This window comes from Phalacrocorax aristotelis, chromosome 18, assembly GCF_949628215.1.
Source record: "Phalacrocorax aristotelis chromosome 18, bGulAri2.1, whole genome shotgun sequence".
Taxonomy (NCBI): domain Eukaryota; kingdom Metazoa; phylum Chordata; class Aves; order Suliformes; family Phalacrocoracidae; genus Phalacrocorax; species Phalacrocorax aristotelis.
The window spans coordinates 5,273,007-5,295,566 of NC_134293.1; the positions used below are offsets into that span (position 1 = coordinate 5,273,007).

General features: G+C 50.1%; 1 protein-coding gene across 15 annotated transcripts in view; it reads right to left on the bottom strand.

Moving 5' to 3' along the window:
- The window catches only part of MSI2 (musashi RNA binding protein 2), a 259,090-nt gene that overhangs the window by 6,931 nt on the left and 229,599 nt on the right, over positions 1-22,560 (bottom strand). For 8 of the 15 annotated variants that reach the window (XM_075113488.1, XM_075113489.1, XM_075113490.1 and 5 more), the window contains exon 11: positions 16,914-16,976. The exons of 2 other annotated variants lie outside the window; for them this stretch is intronic. In XM_075113488.1, coding sequence (XP_074969589.1) covers positions 16,914-16,976 — 63 coding nt within the window. Of the gene's footprint in view, positions 1-16,868; positions 16,977-22,560 lie in introns of all 15 variants that reach the window. 5 more of the 15 variants (XM_075113483.1, XM_075113482.1, XM_075113481.1 and 2 more) reach the window with 1 other exon arrangement.

The window sequence follows — 22,560 nt, forward strand, 5'->3', positions numbered from 1 at the left end:
TGACGCTGTGGCTAACAGGACAGACAGACATATGTCGTGACATCCCGAGGGAGTCCTGCATCGTTAACCCGCAACCACAGAACCGTGCTCGGGTGATAAGGGGATATGCTTTTTTACCATGTCCTGAAACCTTGCAAAGAGACCAGCAAATGGAGACGGAGGAGCCATGGAGAGACGCTCTGTCCCCCGAGACAACCCACCTGGGCCACTGTCATTTACATCTCTAAGACGACTGGAAACACCGGCTTTCATACATGTAGAAAGAGCTCGCAACTAGTTATTCAAATGTCCTTCTGACTGCAGATACGTAATGTAGAGAAGAAGGTAATTTTCTATCCACCGAACATCAGCTGAATACTCCACACTGCTCACCGGAGAGCCTGCGGAAAAACGGGCACGCCAAAAGCACACCCGCGGCTCCATTGCCCAGGACTGCCGCGCGGAGGCTGGGGATGCCCTGGCATCGCTCCGCACCGCCTGCTGAACAGCTGCCTGGAAAACCGCACATAGTTGCAATAGAAAGGGCTGGAAGCTTTTACAGAGATGACGCTTTGCTCCAGACCCAATAAATGAAATAGAAAAGCTCTCATAATTACTAGGAGGCTAAGCACTCCTCAGAAAGCTGTATTTTAATGATTCACTCAGCCATAGTGAGTCGCTAAATATTTATCTTCCTACAAGAGCTGCACATAAGCTCACCTGGAGCCAGAGGCACTTTTACCATCACTTTGAAACAACAGCAAAGGGACCTTGAATGACTTTCCCAACATGTAAAATGTGATGCGTTCTCGTAAGAAATACCTGGAAACAAATTTGTTTTACACAAACTGGAATAATCTGAGATAAAAATGAAGCAGAAGGAAAACCCCCAAAATCCTCTAGACTCTGGATACTGTTTCAGTCTGCAAAGAAAAATTAAGACTCTTGGAGTCACGTATCTTTATGACAAAGTTCCCAATGTCGGCTCGGTTGCCTGGAGGAAGCAGGAGCTGTCCGTGGCTGCTGTGAGCTGCAGGAATCCAGAGCGCAGGATTAATGCCTTGCAGTCGAGACTTTCTCCCAGCCACTGACATCCTGCAGTCACAACAGGAAATAATTAAGGGCAGAAGTTTGGAAGCACGTTGCTGAAAAACCAGCAGGGGATTATGCTGTCCCAGGAGAAGGGAGGGAACCACTGACCATGTCGTGATGCCAGTCAATGGAGAACAGGAGCAAAGCCTGACCTGTTGCCTGGTCCCAGCAGAGGTACTGGCTGAGCCAACCAAGTATCTCCTGGCTTTGATTTGGCAGGAGGACCTGGCTGACCAATTCAGCATTGCCTGGGGGTTGGCAGGGCCACCTCTTCCCATTCCAAGGACTGCCAGCACTCAGCAAACCCTGGCAGTCAAAAGTGCCCGTTTCCAACATGCTCCAAAAGGTTCAGGTCCGATTTCCAACCAATTGCACAGGAAACCACCCTGCACTGGATGTTTTCACAGCTCTGAGACTGTGTCTAAGTGCCTCCAACTCAAGGGCTTCCTCTGCATGCAATTTAAAATCCCAGGTGTCACCAGGAATCCCTGCGATAGATCACGGTCAGGAGAGATGTGGAAAAGTTTAGATGTGCCTGTAAGTCAGAACTAACCAACTTCTTCAGCCCCAACTATCCCCCATTCTCTGGGCTACAGGAACCCCTTCCTATGCCTACAGAGAGCAAGAGATGGCAGCCTAGAGACGTGGCAGTGATGTGGACAAGGAAGTTTAACGTAGCATTTGCTCCACTTTGAATTTTCTGTGGTATTTCTTATGGAAAAGGCTCTGAGCCAGTTGATCACTAAGGGCACGTTTGCCTGCAGGCCAGAGGGACAGGCTTTGGGAAGCCTTGGGCTCTACCCCGCCCAGCTCTGTGGTGGCTTGGGGGCCACTGAAAAGCAATGAGGGAAAGTGAGATAGGGTGTGAGATGCTGAAGCAAATGTGGGTTCATAGAGCAGCCCCAGAACAGGCTTTTTATAAATGCGAAGCGTTGGCAATGGCGGAGTTGGGATCTGCTGCGCACAGCTGGCTCAGCAAGAGCCGGACCTTGTCTGAAGGGGTGGCTGGGAGAGCCACGACAAACATCAGTGCTGTCTCCATCTTCCAGAGGCGATGGGAAGAGACAGACAAATGCCATTGCTGACAGGGCTGGAAACGGATAAAAGGACCTCGGGCCCGGCGCTTTGCCACAAACCATTGCCAGCCTTTAGTATTTACAGTGGTCAGGTTTTGCTATTCCTGCGTGGGCACAGTGAAGCCGGGGTTTGCCGTACTTCCCTGCTGCAGCATGCGCCCGCGCGCGGGGTCTCATCTCAGGGACGTGTTTGGTGCAACCGTGCACGTCACGTTCACTGTGCCCTCTCCTCTGCCCAAGCTGAGTCTCCTCAAAGGAGAATCTACTGGAAGCCTTCCTGCTAAAATAAATATGGAGAGAATTTTAAAATGCCTCCATAACCTCAAGACAGTGCTTCAATGGGCAAGGCTATTTTATTACTAACTCATCTTGGCTTCCTTTAGCAGAGCCGACTTTATCCACGTTTAACATGTGTGTAAAATGCTTCTCAATGCAACGTTTAGACAAGTGATTTATGCCAAGGAGCCGGGAGCTGGAGCCTGACACGCACCTGGCAGCCCAGGTTCACGCGGAGGCGGGAGGCTCAGTGCTTCGAAATGCTCTGCTGGGAGCCGGGACGGAGCTGGCTGGAGCTCGCTTATCAAGCGCCTTCTCCTGCAAACCGCCGTGTTAACACAGACCCTGCTCATACATTAATCCGCCTTCAACAAGAAAGGTCACCATTGAAAGATAAACTCTCTTTCGATGAACTCTTGAGAAATTTCTAAGTCAGGATTCATTATGACATTTGCCTTGGCGAATGGTGTATTACACTAACGAGGATCCAAACGCCTCGCTGCGGGGGCGGAGAGGGCAGCTGGGTAAAGCACAACAAGTTGGATGCTGAAATCCCCCCCAAGTAAACTCACTTCAGCCATGAATGATGAAGGGAAAGAGGGAGGGAAAGGGAGAAGAAGTGTAAGGATTTTGACATTACTGTCCTACAAGGAGAACTTGCGTGGTACCGGGCTGATGATCAGTCCCTTAGGGCCTAGCAAATTAGATGTGATGAAAAAGCCACACTTTTAAGCACCACTGAAGTATGTTGTATTTCAAAAGAAACAAACCAGGCGAACTACGTCCAGAGGTGTAAGACAGGCACTGCACAGGGATCACTGTCACCCCCCCCCAGCCCACACGGAGCCTTCGGTGACAACACTTTTCTCCTCGTACAGCACCAAAACCCAAAGACTTAAACACCATTGCAGGAGGAGGACTGGCTCCTACAGCAGTCTCTTCACCATTAACTACTGTGGGTTTGCTTTTTTTTTTAAACACAACAAATATGAATATTTCAAAAGTAAAAAAAAAAAAAAAAGAGGTGAAGAATGGTGCAAAATGCGGTTAGAGAAACTCGTGGCTGCCTTTCCAGCCACGGTGCACAGGCAAGAAAAACCTCAAGTTTGAAAGAAACCACCACATAATTTACTGGATTTCATCTTTGAGAAGAGGCGGGATACTTCAGGATGAGATATAGTGCCCCATTATCACAGCCAGAAATACATTTTGCACTTGAGAGCACAGCTGAGAGCATAACAGAGACGTCTGGAGCTGCTCCAGCTTCTCCCCAGCCGCAGGTGCCCGTGCCCCCGTCCTGCACCCCACAGAGACACGTCGACGGGTAACGCTGGGACCCCATGGCCACATGCGCTCGCCCCAAAGCGTGTGTCAGTCAGTACTAACCCAACGCTCCCAGCCACCCGCCTAGGGACACTCCATCACGGCCTGCGCCTCCCGGAGAGGGCTCCTTATCCCTGGCCAACAATTCACACGGGCGAGCGGCTCTGCAGCCACTTCTGGCACGGCTGGAGGCAGAATCCAGCCACATGCCTTTAGATAGAGGTGCTCCCCAGAAAGCAGATCCTGTTATCTAACGCCGCACGGGGAACCCAGCGACATGTATAAAGAAAAAGGAAAGAATGAAATATTCCCTCGTAAACATGCGTGCTTTAGGCATCAGGTTATTGGTTTATTTTTTTCAAGTGGAGCAAATGGAGGAGGCCGCCGGGACAGAGGCAGAGGCAGGGCGCAGGCGGGCAGCAGGGGCTCGCGCTGCCTGGCCACCGGCACAAGGGCTGGGGAAGAGCAGCGAGTGCTCTGCCCAGAAAGGGGCTGCCCTCCTTCTGTACTCCTTGACTTCTCCTAAAGCAGCTCCTCCTCATCAGAAATTTGCTTTTAATCTCATGCCAAGCATTTTCGACACCCAGTGCAGGTCATCACCAGCACTTCTTTCCTCCGAGGTCCTCCTCACTCCTGCTTTGACCCACCGGCCTGGGACGGCTTCCCGTAGAAACAGGCTTCTCGACAACTTGTTGATCCAGTGCTCTAATTTCTGGATGACTCTCTCATCTACCATAAACAGCCACGCACAATTTGGCAGGCATTTCTACCATCAATGTTTATGATAATAACTACACGTGCTTGAAAGCAGCAGGAAATTTTCAATATAACTATCATTAAGACAAAATGCTTTAAATCAAAGCCATTACCCACTACCAAGACTCAAAGCTCACAAGATTAGGCTGTTTTTCTCTCTTTATGAAAAATTCATATAACATGCTGCAAACATCATCTTTCAGCTCGAAGGAGTAAATGATATAATAACATTGAACGCTCCTGACAGGGATGGAAGCGGGCAGGGGGCGGGGGGCACAGGGCAGGGAGGTGCTGTTCGGCAGCAGCCTGGCAGGGTGAGCTGAGGGAGAGCAGGTACCCCCGCCCCGTCGGCAGCAGGCGACGCTGCCCGTCCACACGCGCTGCTGCCCGTCCCTCTGCCCACGATGGGTTCAGCAGAGCTGCAAAGCAGGGTCCCGAGCAGCCCCGCTGGGACAGGGAACTACACCACAAGTCTGGAGGCACTTAATTTGAGTCGATTGGGATTTACTGCTGGATTTTAAGAGAGGATTGTCACGGAAGGAATATCACCTGTCACCCAAGCGTTCAAGCCTGCTGTACTGCCTTTGCAACAACCCAAGCACAAACGCTGCAGAGGACATTACAGTAAAACCATGATGACTGGTGCAGATCACACCCTTCCTTGGGGATCCCGTGTGTCCTGAAGCATGAGCGCTAATGGCCACGTTGTAATGTGCATGACTAACAGACCAGCAGTCACAGTGTGATGCTGATACTTTAAATAACCAGCCACAGTAAGGACTGCAGGAAAACTTCGGCACTGCATGCAAATCTTACATCATTAGTGCTTAAAGCCTTATAAATATCATTAGCTAGCACTGCACCCGTGTTACATATAGCTCGGCCAAAGCTAATTCTTTGTGCATTCACGGCTGAAGCTAATGGGAACTTGTACCTTGCTTTTCAGAGATGCTAACAACCAAGATGTGATTTACCCAAGACTGGATGTATAAATTAATGCCAGTCTGAAATAAGACATCGGTGGTCCTGGTTCTCAGTTGCCTATTCAAGCTGCAAGAGCACACAGGCACAGCAGTGAGAATTAAATGCTCACATTCAGCCTCTTTTTTTCTATACCAATCACTGCATACAGCTCCAGCTAGAGGCACAAACAGGTTTGTGGTCGGGCTGAACTATCAGAAGCATCACTTTCTTGTATCTGAGCTTCTACATACAGTGGTGTTTTATGTCTGAGCACACCTCAAATTCAGATCAATGCTCAAACTCAAAAATGTCTCAGAAATAATGAGCTGGAAACACACAGATATTCTGGAGAGTAACGATGTACAAACAGCTCCCAACTAGCTGAAACAGAAAGTGGGAGACAAACCAGAAAAGCAAATAACCCCAGCGTTACAATTAGAGGTGCCATTTAGTACATCTCTCGTGGGGACCTGCAAGGTGCAGCACTTCACACTGGCTCTTCCCAAGAAGACTTGAAAAGCAAACACGTCTCTGTAAGAAGCCTGTGGCAGACAGAGCTCCTCTGCAAGTATTAAGAGCCGCAGGTATTTTGCTTATGACAGCCGGTTCAGTCCTGACTCTGGAAAATCAAACCGTGAGCTTTGTGCCTTCCCTGTCGCCCCTGACACAGCTCTGTAATGGGGAGCAGCCAGGCAGCCCTGGGTTAGTGGCAGCAGTTGTCCCTCCCCTGCAGCTATATTGGCCCTACCGGGAAAAAAATAAGATAAAACAACTGCTGGGCTCATCAGTAAAATAAGTGGTGATGAAGCCAAGAGACACTGAGAGCAGCTATCTGCTGTAACAAGGTACTATTTGTACGTTATTTTCTATCTGCAGTCACACTTTAAAAGGTTGTTCTGCCTCTGCAGCCCCTTTGGAAATGGCTTCACACATCAAAATATCGCAGGGCTAACGACAGAAAGCAGTGGGTGGTGAGCAGGTTCCCGGCTCAGCAATTACCGCTGGAAGTGAGCAGAGCACGGGGAGGGAGTGCTGCCCAGCCCCGTCCTTGCTGCCGCTGGCACCCAGCCCCTGCGCGGGGCTGCTGGCAATTATTCACACCCCTCAGACCCGCACCTCGCAGTGGCCCGAGCTGTTAGGAACTGAGCTGGACGCGTCGGTGTGATAATGGCAACTGGGATCTTGTGGCAACTGTTCCTGATGCGGCCCCGGCGCCCTCCCTCTGTGGTGCAGCAGCGGGACTTCTGCTCCGGCATCTGTGCAGATGCTGAGCAGGTGGCATGGACACAAAAAGCAACTGCTAAGCTACCTGAGACGAGCAGAGAACGAGAGCTGGGTGGCTTCTACAGGCTATGGCAAGCTAAAAATTCAACTGGTGCAGGTGTTTTAAAAACCCACCACTATCCCTCTCATGCGTGCTGCCGGCACACGAGCGGCACCTGCTTCTGCTAAATACTGTGGTTAACGCATCTGAAGCATCAGCCCCTGGAAGCTGTTGATGTGCACCAATTTGCAGAAGAAAAGACACAAAATTCAATGTATTCAAGCCCAGCTTTTCTCAGTCTTGCAGTTACAGAGCATAACAAGTAAACGTGTTTTCCAACTTGGCTCTAATTTTTTGCGAACGATCAATATTTATTGCCTAATCACATTTTCCATATTGCAAGTTAGCAGTGTCACTCTCGCGCCGGGCCGAGTGCTACACGGAGGCCACACAAAGCTTCGCTTGTAGAAGCTGCCATCAGGGAGCCAGCTCTTGTCACAGCCTTACAAAAGGATTTCCTCTCGAGCGGCTCATCTTTAATCATTATAAAAGCACAGAAGTTTAATCCATTTTTGATGTAAGCGCTAATAGCTTTGTGTCCTTGAAGTTCAAAGTGGTCTTCGTGCATGTCGCTAATTAGCCGAGCAAGCAGCCATTCAGCTCCCTCTCATGTTTCTAATTAGATCCTTAACAACAAACAAATGTCGACCTTACAAAGGCTGTGCAACGTTTCCCTCCATTAGTTAAACAGTTTGGGAGGGATGCGGTTCCCATTCGCCTGAAACCCGTCCCCCAGCCCAGCACCCGAGGATTTTGGGCCAGGGGCACTTCAGTGCCTCTGCTGCCCGTTGGAGAGGTTCCGCCTTACTGATGGTGTTCTCCAGGGGTGCTGAGCACCCCGGGGCATGGGAAGGGGGTGACCACCCCGCAGCCCGTCCATGTCCACCGGGCCAGCCACGGCCCGGCTCTGAGCTGGTCTGTTGCCCCTCCCCACCGACAAGGGACGCTCACCGCCTGCACTGAGAAAAGCAAATAGAACAGAGAGTTAAATAAACTCTGTCCTGTAAGTCATCTTCCTAACAGGTTTCTCTGTCAATTTAACTGGTTTTACAGTTAATTTAAAATCTGGTGTGCTTTAATATTTACATACTTAGCATTAAATGCTTGGGACTGTTAGCTTGCACTCTTTTTTGGCGCTCAACGTTCGTAACGTGCTGCATCAGAGCCATTTCAGCAGCACCACACTCGCACTCTCATGTGCTTCGGTTTTTGGGCGAGCTCTTTGCTCGAGCCCCGGCTCTGCACTGGAGCAGCTCCTCCCCTGGGGCATCCTGCAGCCGGTGTGGCTCACTGGAGGAGGCACTGGCAGCAGCACGGCCCTGCGCCCTCCCTCGGGCACTGCCGGGCCAGGGGGGATAAATGAAGAGATTTCTGCATCAGGGAACTGCTGCCATGGCGTTTCTCTCGTACACAACTGGGAGGGCTGTGGCTGCTCGCTGTTCCGCAGGATCTGACCCCAGCGCCGTACCTGCTGTCTGTGTCTGCACATTAAGCTTTAACACTTATTACCATCCATCCAACTGGCAAATAAGGGCTAAAGCTCGTGATGCTGTGCTAACGCAAACCTCTCTCTAATAATTTTTCTGTTTAAAATGAAGGAAGAGCCAAGCCAGGCGATGCCGGCGCCTTCACCTCGCGCTGGGTAATGCGAAAGCTGTTGCTACTTTTACCACAGGCAACCACATCTGCACTAATTGTTTACCACAGCCCGGACAGGTCTTTTATTAATATTAATGAGTAACAGGGAACAAAAGGCCCCTTTATTTTTAGCCTACTCTAATTGCGTAGTAATTACTCATCTACAAAACAAATGAGCCGAACTCCATTGCCATAGCAACAGAAACTCCGGCCTCCCACTGTACCACATTAACTGGCTATCACTCCTGTTAATTTTAAATTGAAGCCTTTTGTACAATAACAGACAATACAGGAAGAAAATGAAAACAAAAACCCGGTCTTTGTTTCACTGCATATCTTAAGTCACCATAGCAGGAGGGCATTGCCCGAGGGCACCTTTCCACTGCTGTTGGACGCCCTCGGGCTGGATGGATGCCTGGGGGCACAGGGGGGTTCATGGGCACCGAGGCCACGTCCGAGCAAGGCGGAGCACGGGGTCCTCCATGGCAGGCACGGCCCGTAATAACACCCCCCCAAAGGAAAACCTGAGCTCTTCGATGAGGAAACACGGAGGGAAGCTGCTGCCCACCCTGCGGTGTCTGGGGCAGAGCTGGTGGCACCAGCTCCGCTGTCGGCAGCTGATACCGCAGGCCCTTGGCAGGGAAGGATTTGGTCACAGGCACCTGAGAGTCCTCGTGGCACAAAGCTCTGGGCTCTTGCTTTAACTAGCAGGAAATACCCTTAAAAAGACCCAGATGTGTGAATTTATTATTTTTAAAGAGCTCAAGTTTATATACCTGCAGACCAATTTTGCATTCTCTGGCAATTACTAATCCACCACGCTCCTCAAGCTAATCCAGAGCCAGATGCACGCTAACATCTGCTGCAAGGAAAAACTCCACTGCTTCTTTCTCAGTTTTCTATTTCAGAAAGGAGAGAGAGAAAAAAAAAAATAACTGTAATTATGTATTTACTTTTAAAGCATTTGGGGAGAGAATCAGCATGAAAATACTCACAATAGTATGTCAGTAAAATGAGCACTGTGTCCCATTTAGTAGTTGTTCCACTAATGGGTAACAGCCTGCGACTGCTGCCAGACAGGCAAGTTACCCCTCAGCTCAGCGACTGCTTTACCCGTTTAGTGATTAAAATGCATGAGGTGTGCTCATGTGCTCAAGTGTCTCATTGCACTGGAGAGCTCATGCTGACAGCCCCATTTCAAACTTTACAATGACTCGTCTGCATCTTACACGGAACAAAGTCTAATTACAACAGCCAAGAGCTCCATCCCTCCGCTTCCGCCGGGAGAAAGGAAACCAAACACCAATAACGGGCTGTTGCAGGGCTTTGCAAGGCTGGAGCGCGGCTGCCCGGCGAGGGTGGCACGTCCTGTGCGCCAGTGAGCCGGTCCCTGCACGGGCAATCCGCCTGCCCACGGCGCCAGGCAGCGGCAGCGCCCGCGCCGTCACCGCTTGCCGCGTGTCAAGAGCGGCAGCCGGGATGAGCTCTGCCGAGGAGTGTTTTCCCATTGAAAATAATTCTCCTGATTGAAAAGACCATTAAAAGTTAGCCGCTAAATTCGTTAAAGATTAACTTCCACTGTACTTAAGCCTGCACTTCAGAGGTGGTCACTAATTGCACTGGAGATGATTTATCAAGTGCACAAGATTTTCTATTACAAAATTATTGATTAAAGCTGATGTATTTTAACCACAATAGACTTCAGCCAGGAGCCCTGTAAAACGCCCGCCGCTGTGGTCAAGGCCTAACAGCAGCAGCACCAAATTGTTTTATATCTACTGAATTTTCTGCTCGGCACTTGCAGGAAGCTCAGTCCCTCACAGATCAAAACAACCAAAAAGAGGCATCCTACAGTAAAAGAAGACCAACAGTTCTTGCACGTAGCCTGCATTCCGGAAAGGACCTGTGTGATTCCCACCCTGGACCCGCAGCACAGCACTTCTGAACTGAAACAGAAATGACTCCCTTTTCATTTTTTTTATTTTTTAATTTGGGGTAGGATTCAGAGAAGCAACTGTAGTGCTCACGAAAGAGTAAGAGGATATCGCCAGTAACGAGGCCAGAACCACCCACAGGAACGCGGAGTGGCCTCCTCTAGAGCCGTGCTACACTAACTAGAGGTGCACGGCGTATTCACCGCTCAGGGAGGTGCTCCGCGCGGAGCCTGGCTGCTGTTACTTCTGCTTAACACGCGACATTTGTCTCTGTGTCTGCCCCTCGCCAAAGCCCCACGCGGTGTGGGATCCCTCTGCCTCACCCTCCCTGCCGGGCCGCCTGCAATGCTCTCCAGCGCAGACTGCCTCTGCTATGAAGATAAGCAAAAGATAAAATCTGATGCAGCCATTAGTTTTCTGATGCATCAGCTGCCAGCTCTGCCAAATAATTACCGGCGGTTCCAGCGGAGTGAGAAATTTCAGCCTGCTTGCTGCTCCCAAGTAGTCCACTTGTTAGGTTCTGGCTTTTGAGATTACACAGCTCGGATTAAACTTTATGTACTTTTATACAGTAGAATAAAAGAGGGAGAGCAGTTCCATCAGAGCTGCCGTGCCACAAGGGAGTCCTCTCAATGGGACGTATAAATCCCAAATTGGTTCATTGCTGGATCTTTGAAACGCTCCTTCGTATGACATTTCTATGAGCCGGTGGCGGCTTCTCTCCCTCCGCACGCACAGACCAACCGTTGTCCCAATTTTTATGGCTGTAATTTGCTAACACTATGGGTGCCTAATGACAAGATTAAATTTTTAGAGCACCTTCTTTAAGTGTAAGACAAGGCTTCGTAAACCCCATGCAATTTGTCGCTCTGCTGACTTTTAGATACACTCCGCACTTCATCATATGCCTGGTGCATTAAACAGTGGGTCCCCCCCTCTCCCTGGCAGATTGAGAACTAAGGGGGAAATTATTCTCCCCCTTGATGCATGAGTGTTTCAGCTCCCCAGTAGCAATAAGGAAAGTAATAGGGGTGGCTCCGATTGCCTTGCGCAGGCTTCCACTGCATCAGCCCCATCCAAGCGGTTGTTTGGTTGATTTACTTTATGTTCTATTAGAGGTAAGGAGCGGATACAAATCCTTAATTACATTTTGAAAGCCCATTCTGGATATTTTATTTCCTTTGAAAGCGCTTGCTGGAATAAGTGTACTAAAGACTGCCTTGACTCCCAGGGGAGCAGGAAGATGCTCCATCTCAGCACATCTGGTTTGCAGGGACGGTCGGGGGACACGGGAAGGAGGGAAGGTGTGACCATGCCGTACAGTATATTTTCTACTCTCAGCAGGATGTTTTCTGACAAGCAACAAACTAAATGAATAAACAAACGCCTAATTCAGGATCTCAATTACCATCTGTTAAAGTTACTGGCTGCAGTCTCTTCTGTGAAAGAATTTTAAAAGTTTAGCACAGAAACCTGGGCAGAAGAAGAAAAGACACTTGCTGGCTCAATGGCAAAGATGATGAGCTTGCCTCGAAATCCTCATGCTGATATTTATGAAATGTTAAATCTTCACTTAAAAATGTTCCCTTAAGCTGGGTGACATGGCAATGAGTACGGCCCACCGCTAGCTCAGAGTCTCTGTTGCATAACAAGATTTAAGGTTTATGACCTAAAAACAATTGCTTCATGTCTCAGGACAGTCTGCGGGAAGCTGCTTCACACACATGGTATTATTTAGATACCCAAATGGAGTGATTTGCGTTTGGCACATCTGGTCTACGACTGCCAAGGAATGACTCTATGGGCTAATATGGACGAGTAACAGGCTGATGAAGAAACCATGATTGTAAAATGATTTTTAAAATATCTTAAGTTCTTTCCAATACAAAATAAAAATAAGAGAATATAGTTATAGTAAGCGTTTTAATTCCTAGGGGGGTTAATTTGCAAAAATAAAAAAGGCAAATTTACTATCAACATAACAGCATGTGCGGGTTCTTGTACAGAGGGTGTAGGTTGCCTACAGCCTGCTTCAATTTAAACTTCCAGATAATGGGATTTAACAAATACGGTACTATGGATCCAAGCCGTTAGCAGCTCTCTGCTGAATTGATAGCCCTACGCTTTCAATCAGACCAAGGCTATGCTTTTAACTGCCACGCTAGTTCACGTTGATGATACCTATAATATCAACTCAACAATGCATGTTCTACAACTACATCTACTGCTACCAGTACGACTACTACAGTGCATGCATTTAGTTCAGTCCCACAGATACATACACTCTAAGAACAGGCAAGGGGAGATGTGAAATGTTTTACGGGACGACAGGTGTTTTGTTTTTTAAGTAAGGGAAATTAATAAAAACATCAAAAGAAAGAAAGTGTACAAAAAAATAGAGACATTTCTCAAGAGTTGATATGAGTCGTTTCTTGAACCGTTTCGTCCGAACAAGCAAAAAACATGCAACCAGCTGCTACTAACAAGAAGCTGGACACTGAGAGAGGATTAATAGGTGTGGACAAACCTTCCCGCTGAGAGCGCTCAGAAGAGTGTTTGAGAGGAGGTGTGCACGTCCGAGTGTAAGAGAGGCCGGAAAGTATGCCTCAGAGACACCCTCTCTCACAGCAGCCCCAACCAAGCAAGAGAGAAAACAACAAAACATAACTGCTCACACTCACCATCAAGGTCAGTAGCTCACGTTACGAGATTTGTTATAGCTGGCAAGTATAAAGTACAGTAAGGGGTTGTTGGGGCGGAGGGCTCAAAGGCAGCACTGGCAAGCCGGGACTGGCGCCCAAAATCCAGACGTGCCGGGGGTCGGGGCGGTGGGGGGAGCAGCTCCTGGCGCCGCGGCACCGCGCCGCCCCACCACGCTGCGTGCCGCCGGCCGCCTCAGTGGGCAAAGCGTGCCCGTGGGAGCCGGCGCCGCTCACCCGGGGCAGGCCGCACGGCTCCTCCTGGTGCCAAGCAGCGGGGGTCGGGCTGGATTACGGATGGCCTTATTGGTTTTGTCTCCAGTCCTCAGGGAGGAATAGTTGGTGGCAACAGATTGGGAACTGGAAAAATCTCAGACTTGTCAATGAACCAAAGAGGAAGGAACGAAAACCCTCTCCTGCCAAATTTTCCTTGTCTCGCTCTCCTGCCAAATGAATCCCTCCCATGTCAAATGCAAGATAAAAATGTCCCGTCCCATCCCCATGACTGTATTTTAAAAAAAGCGTTTACACGACAAAAATGTTTTACAAGTAAAATATGTCAGGTGAATTCAAAAGAAACGTGACATTGATAGTGAAGTTGTCTAGGAGGAGTTTGCAGCATTCAGACTTTTAAGTTTACTTGTTTTCTGTGGCTCAGGTCCCAATTCATTAAAAAAAAATACAAGAATGGATACGGTTGTCAAAACCAGCTGAGGGATTCGGCAGCACAGTCCCACCTGGCGTGAACGGATGTGGCCAAAGCCCCTCCGTCTGCTTCAGGGACCTCAGCTATCGCCTCGTCACTGGGATGTCGACTGGGCATGTGATTTGTAAGAGAAGCATCGCTGTGTTCACCCTGCTGGCACGTGACCAGCTAAGCTAGATGTGAATTTTATGAGTGGCCCTGAGTACGAGTAGGGGGAAATGTCCCTTTCTGCCGGTTGTAGGAGAGAGCCGCTGCGACATATAGAAGAACCTGTTTATCTAGCAAGGTACAGTGGTGACTGCATCCTCACACGCTGCAATAGAAAAAGAAAGGGTGAGGGCAGGGAAGACCAGGCAGTGCAGAACCAGGGCTGGGTGCTGCCCCCGTGCGGGTAACTGCCCACGGGTGGGCTCCTTTCACCGTTAAGCAAACATGCAGGTTTCCTGACAGGATGAACATCACCCTGGGGAGAAACCAAGGTGGTGAGTGCCCATGCGCCGCAGCCCAGGAGGGTGGAGTGAAAGGGCTGCAGCTTCCTTGGAAGACCAAGATGCATGCCTGGAAGCGGATGCTCTCCGTGGGTGCTCAGCCTCTCTGGTGGGCACCGGTGCCCAGGCTGAGCTCTGGTGCTGCAGAGCCACCGCGGTGCCAGTGATGCCCGGAAGGTGGGGAAGAGCCGGCGGGATGGGGCCGGAGAGCAGAGGAGGGCAATTTGGAGTGAGCTGGTGGGGCCGGAGTGCTGCAGAAGGGGCAGCAGCGATCAGGAGGTCTCTGGCAGCCTCTGGGCAAAGTGTTCCCCAGCGAGCGGAGGGGTGGTGGGACTCACCTGCCCAGGCATTTTCCAAATCTTTTCTGTTTACTGGCAGAAAAGGGCCAGTAAGGGCCGACTGTGCTGCACTCCGTGCTTTTGCATTAGGCATGCGTGAAGGAGGGCTGTGCAAATTTGCAAAGGAAAAAGAAAAACCCAACCGAAAAGAAGAAAAAAAACTCCCAACCATTTTTCTTGTAATGAATCGGGCCCATACACTGTAGCGCAAGATCGATCGTACTCTACTGCTCCTGAATACAATTCACTACCATTGCTGGATGGAAGTGGCGAACCCAGGATGTCCCTTCCGAAAACCGTCTTTGGATGGAAATGACTCTACGTAAAATACCACTGTTCCCAGAGCATGTTTCGCTGCAAATGTGAGCGGCCGTCGGGCCGGGCCGGTGACAAACCCATCTTCCTCCTTGAGATCTCGGGGCTGGGGAGGGGGGCTCTTTGGATTCAGTTTTGGGGTTTTGCCAGTTTTGTGCACACAGGTAATTTTGAGGCTTGAAAGACATTTCCAAACACCATACTGCTCTTTAAACTTGCCAGAAAGGATGTTGTTAATTTAGGGTTAGATTTAGTTTCGTATTGCAAGTTCAAATAAAAAACAAAAACGAAAAACAAAACAAAACAGAAAACCCAACAAAAGAAAAAACAAAAAACACTCAAATTAAAGACAAATGATTTTCAGGCACAGAATTGATCAATGCTCAGTTCAGTCGTAATGGGCACCAAAAGCACTCCGATTAAAAAAAATAATAATAATCAGGGAAGCAACGTTAATCCAGCCAAACCCTCTGTGCCTTGCTAAGGGGCAACTCACCAGGTCTGTTTGCACGTAAAACAAAACCTGAAGGGCAAAACATGAGGAAGAGGCAGAAACAATGAAGTCTGTTTTCCTGAAATCATATGCAAAATCAAACTCTTTTTTTGCCTTTTTCTTTTCTTTTTCTCTTTGGGTTTGTTTTTCCCCCTGCATGAAGGGGCAGTAGGAAAAGCTGGGAGATGGGGAATCCCCACAACCAGTCTGGCAAGTCACCCCTTAGGCGCTGTCTACATGCCACAAGATGAAACTGGTACAGATAATCCTTTGTAGCCTGCAAGCAGTGCCAGTTTGCATGGAACGGAGTTCTCCTGGTGTCTTTCTTTGGCCTCCATGGCATCAGGCTCACACTCGAGACACACCTGGGCCTGCGCCCTCCTCGTAACCCCTCACGCAGAGGTTTAGTCGGGTCTTTTCGGGAAGAGCCCGGATAACCCACCGGGACCGCCAGAAAAGCCACCGAGAAACCCCCACTTCAGGACCGCGCCATGAGTGAGCTGGGAAGCCGCTGCCACCGCCGCGTCCTCCGCCCCGGCGCCTCCGCCGTGCATGCCGGCGAGCTGAGCCCGGCGAGGGGCTGGCAGCCGCGGGGGCCGTGCAGGAGGCGCGGGGCCGGCAGCAGCTCCATCCCGGCTTGGTTTGGGCAGGCCGGGGAGCCGAGGCGGCGGCGGGCGCTGCCGAGCCAACAGCTCACTGATGGCTGTACTGAACACTTAATTACCTGAGCAAAGCACTGATTCATGTGTTTAGCTAAATTTAAAACCTAAGGTAATAACGGCAATTGGCAACGATTTATTTATTTCCCTTAAGGGGAAAAAAATAAAAGTTTTCAGAAGGACAAGAAGAAAAGCTTTGACGTTCCTCATGAAAGCAGGCTGGGGTTCGAAGCAGGCAGGGCCGGCAAACTGCCGGCAGCACTTCAGCGTGAGCGCCGGCGGTCGCCCCGCGTAGGCGGACGACGTCGTCCCCAAGGGGACACGGCCCCTCGCTGCGGGGCTGCCCCGCGAAGGCCGCCCCTCGCAGCGGGCTGCGGCGGAGGAGGCGAGAGCGGCTCCGGGCACGGCGGGAGCGCCCGGGGCCGCCGCCGCCGCCTCACCCCAGGGCCAGCTTTCCAGGAGCAACGAAAACTTTTTTTCAAAAACACAAATTGATTTTTTTGGGGTGTCCTTTATAACCTCAAATTTAAACCAAAGAAACGAAGAAACCAACATAATAAAGGAATAAATAAAGAAACAAATCAGAATATCTACCCTGTTTTTGGCAGGTCTTACACCAATCTCCTGCAAGGTGCTCCAGGCCCCGTGGCCTCTGCTTGTAGTTTGGGTTTGGTTTGGGGTTGATTATTTACTTTTTATATAATTTTTTTTTTTTAATCATTTGTTTTCAGGTCCCCAGGATAAGTGTGAGGAAAATCAGAGAAATGATGGAGAGCTGCAGCCACACAGAATACCGACAGAGCTTTTACCTGACCCTGCACTCTGAGGGTTTGCTCTTCCACGGGCCCCCCTACCTGATCCTCTTGCTGCCGCCACGGCTGCCGCTGCTACTGGTCCATAAGCCGCTGCCGGAAAACCTGGCCATGGAGAAAAGGAGAAGGGTAAAGAAAGAAGCCAGCGGGTACCGTGAGTCTCTGCGGGGCGCGGGGCGGCCGCCGAGGGCACGGCGTTTCCGGAGGTCGCTGTCCCGGCTCTCCGTGCCTTCAACAGGCACCGTTTTTAGAAAGAGCCGAGCCTTTGCCAGGTGCCCGCTGCCGGTGGTCTCCGCCGGCACAAAGGTGGCCCAAACCCCCTTGGCAGAAGAGGAACGTGGCAGTGCGCGCCGCTGATGGCGCGCCTGGCCACGGCACGCCGCCAAAGCCGAGGTGCCGGGGTGGACAGACTGGTGGCAGAGCCTGCAGAGCTCAGCTGACGTCTCCGTACTCTCACACGGCTTGGGTCAGACCGCTTCGCAACACAACGAGGGAATTCAGTTCTTTGCTTATTTGCAAGTGATAATAATGTGCTGATCTACAGACATAGCAGAAATGGAAAATATGAGGAGGTCCTCGTGTCAAGATCACAGATTTGCTGGGATCAAGCAGAAAAAATTCACTGGAATGTAATTTAGAAAAGAAAGAAATAAAGACAGAAAGAAAAAAAGCTCTTGAAAGCAAAACAGCCACAGATCAAGGAGCTCTAAGACATACACCCTGCTACAGGGAACCGAGCCCTTACAGATGAATGAAATGCTGCTAGCAAGATTGCAGATTTAGTTTCTTTACTTAATTAATATTCAGAAGATCTGCCAGAGGCTCTGACTTTAAACTGACTTTAAATATATGTATTTTAAGGGCAAAGGCAAGGTCCAGGAAATCAGCAAGAACCCCAAACCCCCTTGCTGCAAAGTCAACAAAACCCTCAGAGGTTCCTGGTCTCCAGGGAGCTCCGACCGCTCCTGGCGCCCAACAGGGCAACCCCTGGGGTAGTCACCACCATGGGACCTGGGCTCCAGAACTTTGATCACAGCTGCTTTGCAATGCTGAAGAACCACAGAAAAACAACTGAGGCAACAGAAAAAGAGAACAGTGAGCTAGAGGAATGGAGAGAGCAAGACCCAGAGAAATCAGCAGACTACAAGCTCGCTACCTCTAGCACTATCGTCTCAGCTACAGGTGATCTACCAGGGGGAAAGGAGCAGAGAGCAACTAGGCTAGAGTGACTTGAAGCTACTTAAAACATCAATTAAAAAAAGACATACTTGCATTTAAATATGGTAATAGGGCTGTTGGGGGGGAAAAAAAATAGTATAGGTAAATGTATGCACAGCTACCCCAGGCTGCTGTCTGCTGCTGCTCCCCATGCGCAGAGCCCTCGCACTGCACAGCAAATCCTGGTCCTTAATGCTGATGTGCCTCTGTTTGTTTTAATTATGTTGATGAACTGCTATAGTCTCTGTGGAGTGGGATGCAGAAGGAAGCACATCCAGACTGGGGGATAGTACAACCAAATACCCAAGCGCTACATTCCTTCTTGCTGGTGATGGAGCCATTGACCCTGGTTGGGTGCCCCAGCATACGTTTAGGGCTGGATATGCTGGGGTGAGAAGACCTCGGTGTTAGAGTCAAACCAATCTCTGAACAGCAGGGAAAGCATCCGCAGGACAACAGCGGAGGCTCTGGAGCCATGCCTAGGCTAAGCCCTGAGCCCTCCCGCTGCAGGTTAGGCAGGAGCAGAGCTGGCACCGTCCCTACAGCCTCTCCTCCTCCGCTCCCTGCCCACCACAGTGCACATCCCAAGAGCTGTGTCCTCAGCGTTCCCATGGCACGTCCAGGGCCAGCTGGCCACCAGCAAATCCCTCATTTGGAGGCTCCAGGGGCTCCCTAAACCATCCATAAGGGATCAGAGGAGCTGTGGATTTTCCATGGAATAAAATGCCTCTGCCAAAACCAATCAAATACCCTTCACATCACCAAGCATCCCCTGAAAACAGCATAAAAAACAGGGCTGGAAAGTTTGTTTCTCTTGTTCAACTGCCAGGGACACTCAGTATCCATTCGAAATGCAGGACAAAAAGTTTTGCCATGCAAGAGAAGAATGAAATAACAAGGGTGGAGAAGGCTCTCCACAGAAAGAGCCTGAACAAAGGATCTGTTATTGCATTCCAGCGGACAGATGTGTGAAAAATTAATCCCGCCACCCCCAAAGAAAGCTATTATCCCAATTCTGAGATAAAAGCATCTGAGGGACATGGCACTCCAAACAACTCAAGTGTGACCGGCTGCTTGCGCTCTGCCCGGGAACGCCGCGGCCGGCCGAGCGGAGGTGGAGCGGCAGCGGCACGGCTGCACGGCCCTTACGGCTGCAGAAGCGGGAGACGGAAACAGGGATTGATTATCAAGATTGGCAAAAACCTGCTTACCGATACAGACTCGCAGGCTGGCTCCATCACTGGAGGATCCCTAAATCAATCCAACGTACTGAAAGCAATCAATCCCCCACACTGAAATGACATTTGCCAGGCACTGCATTAATCAGCTCGTTCAGCTGAAAACAAATTTCCCCGTCATCATACTGTTGAGCGCATTAATGCTGTGCGGCACCTCACAACTGTGCTAACTTACTTTTGTACTTATGTGGTTGTTTGCTCCCGAACCTCTCAGCAGTGATCGGCAGCTGATGCTGTCCCCATGTCACAGATGGGATAAAAAGAGGCACAAAGAAGCAAAATGACTTGAGAAAGACATTTGCAGACAGCCAAGGGTGCAGCTGGGCTCTCGCAGGTTCTGGTCTCAAGCTCCACCACTAATCTCTGTAATTCCCCTTGTACCAACCCCGCAGCATTATTTAAGCACTTTGGTCACACTGTATTATCACCTCCCATTGTTTATAAACTTCTACACCAGTGAAGACTTCAAAGAGTAGGACTACAGCGACAGTGCAATTAACACCGAACCCACTTTGTGTACCGCAAGGAACTTCCGCCTCTATCACCCTTCTGCCTGTTGTCACACCATTTTATTAAAATTTGAGAGCTGAGGTATCTGCAGCTCTTCAGTGAAGAGGAAAGCATTAGCAGGCACTTTTGCTGGTTTCCAGGCCCCCAGAAGGAACCTGCTTGTCCATAGAACCTCTTGCTGGTCCCCCAGACCACAATGATGCTCTGGTGTATGTCTGCACATTCCCCTCTCCTGGCATCAGCGTTTAAAACAGGGCAAAATGCAGCCGCCGAGTCCCAGTGGCACCTTCCTGGATGCTGTTCCCCAGGCAGCAGCAGAGGTGGATGTGATCCATCCTGCTCTGACTGACGGGGACCCCGGCATGGGGCACCGGGGACATCTCTGAGGGCCAGAGCAGGGGTGAGGAGCATTCGCCAGCAGAGCCCAGCGTGTGACATGCCGGCGCCACTGTTTTCCTTTGGCAATGCCTGGGAAGTCCAGGCTTTCCCAGGAGACAGAGCAGTGGCTTTGGGGATGCAGGACTGCTGGGCGTGGGGGGACCCCAGGGGCCACGGAGGGCTGTGGGGTATCAGTAGGCTCTTTGCACCCTGTAGGCAGCTGCCGATGGGCTTGCACGCTCCAGGTTCATTTTTAACAGGTGGCTTGGAGGTAACTGGGTGCTAGTAATGGGTGCCTGGACCAGAGCACCTTGAAGTCAAGGGGAACATCGACCGCAGCATGCTCTGGATCCCACTCCCAGCAACGATCCGGCCACCGGCCATGCAGGGAGGGCAGCCGGCGCCAGCCCGGCTCCCTCTGAGCCCTCTGCTCTCTGAAGTCAACTGGAAAATCAAAAAGGGTGGAGGGAGAGATCAATTCATTCATCATGTTTGTTTAAGGCGCTCCAATTCCTGCTGAAACGTTCCCTGTCCTTCTTTGTGTATCCGCTTATAATTGCCTAGAGAAAACAAGATACCAAAGCTGTTCAAAAGGACAAAAGTGCCCACTTTAGGCATTGCAATTAGAAGATATTTTACAATAAATGTTTTGCAATGGGCTCGCACACTGTCCAGGAAAGCCCTGAGGTTTCACATCAATTTCATGCTCTCCTATTGCTCTGAACGAGCTAACGCCAGTATTTGGAGTTCAATTTTTCACAGATACATTTTTCTGCTTCCTGCATCAATAGTTTCACTTTAAATACTGAAGCAGCCTCGTGGGAGGGAAGATGGACACATCTGGTTTTAACTGCTTTGCCCTAAGGTCACAGATTTAGTCAATGGCTGGCTGCAAGTAACTGCCTTCTCCAAGGCACAAATAAGTTTGGGAGAAGGGGGGGATCAAGGGGTGGCGCACGCCCAGGAGCAGCAGGGCTGGATTTGGGCAGGCAGCGCCCAGCCCTGCCGTCTCGCACTCGGCATTACCGAGCAGAGAATGCCAAGAGCCCAGGATTTAGCAGATCTTCCAGGGGCTTTGCGAACAAATCCGGCGAGAGCTACGCTGCCTGAGCAAGGCCAGTCCTTATGGGGGACTCGAAGGGCTCAGCGGCTCCCGGCGAAGGACACGCTCCCTCCACAGATCTCTGCCCTGCTCAGTCGCATGCTCCAGTGGAATCATTCCCTTCTCAAACCACTGATTTATCCTCTACCCCAGCCTGAAGCTGGCTACAAGGCGACCAGGAGCAAGTGAAAAACACAAGAACCATTTTACGCCCCCTTCCTCCACGCGTGCTGCCAGCACTCCCTCGCATGCAGCCCTGGCTTTTTCTCTGAGAAATCACTGACTCCTTCAGACCTGGCCTGCTCTGTTCAGCCCCTGAAGATCCCAAGTACCTTGCATCCCCAAAGGACACAAAACCCTGTCCTCTACAAACAGCCAGACAATAGGACATCAAACCAAAAGGAAGTCACAAAGAGCATGAAATTAGTTCTTACATCAAAAAATATAATGCAAAGAATTTTCTCTGCTTCTAATGGCTGAAGTACTTGGGGCACACAGGTCATATGTTTAGACTTTAGCAATAAGCATGGGCATTTACAACAAGAATAAAATCAGCAGCTGAGATGCTCAAACCATCACCTGACTCCAATACCAGGCTTCAGAAAATAACCAAAATTATGGGACACGCATGGAGAATAGACTAAAAGCCACCATAAAACTGCACCCAGCAAGCAAAACCCTTCCTCTCTGCTCACAGACTGTTTGGAGTATTTGCACACATTGGCAGAAGAGCCGAATACTGCAGCTCGTCTCGCAAAGTCGCTGCGTCTCCGTGCGGGTGTTTCGGAGGGCCCTACGCACAAGGGGGATCGAGCTCTGAGGCTATATCCCCCCCAAACCCTGCCTCTTACACCGATGGTGCTCCCCAGCGTGCTGATCAGAACACCGGTCATTTAGGAGGTTCACTTGATCTCCCAGGAAAAAAGTGCAAAGTCTGGAATATAAAATCATCTGCAGGTTGAGTGGGAAAAGGAGAGGGGGAAACTGATATCCTCTTTTCAAACAACGTTACCAGCAGCTTTGATCAGCACAGAAAAGCTTTGCGAGGCTCACAGCTGTCATTTCAAATGGGTTCTCGCTTGCATTATTCTTTCCATTAGGCAGTGTTATCCTCTTTGTAGGATCTCTAGGCTTCATTTCAAAAGTATCAGAGACTCAAAACCATGAAGCAGAAGAGCCTGGTAGCTTTTTTTTTTTTGAAGGCAGGCAGGTGTGGGTCCAATTTACTGGACAAAAATGTAGT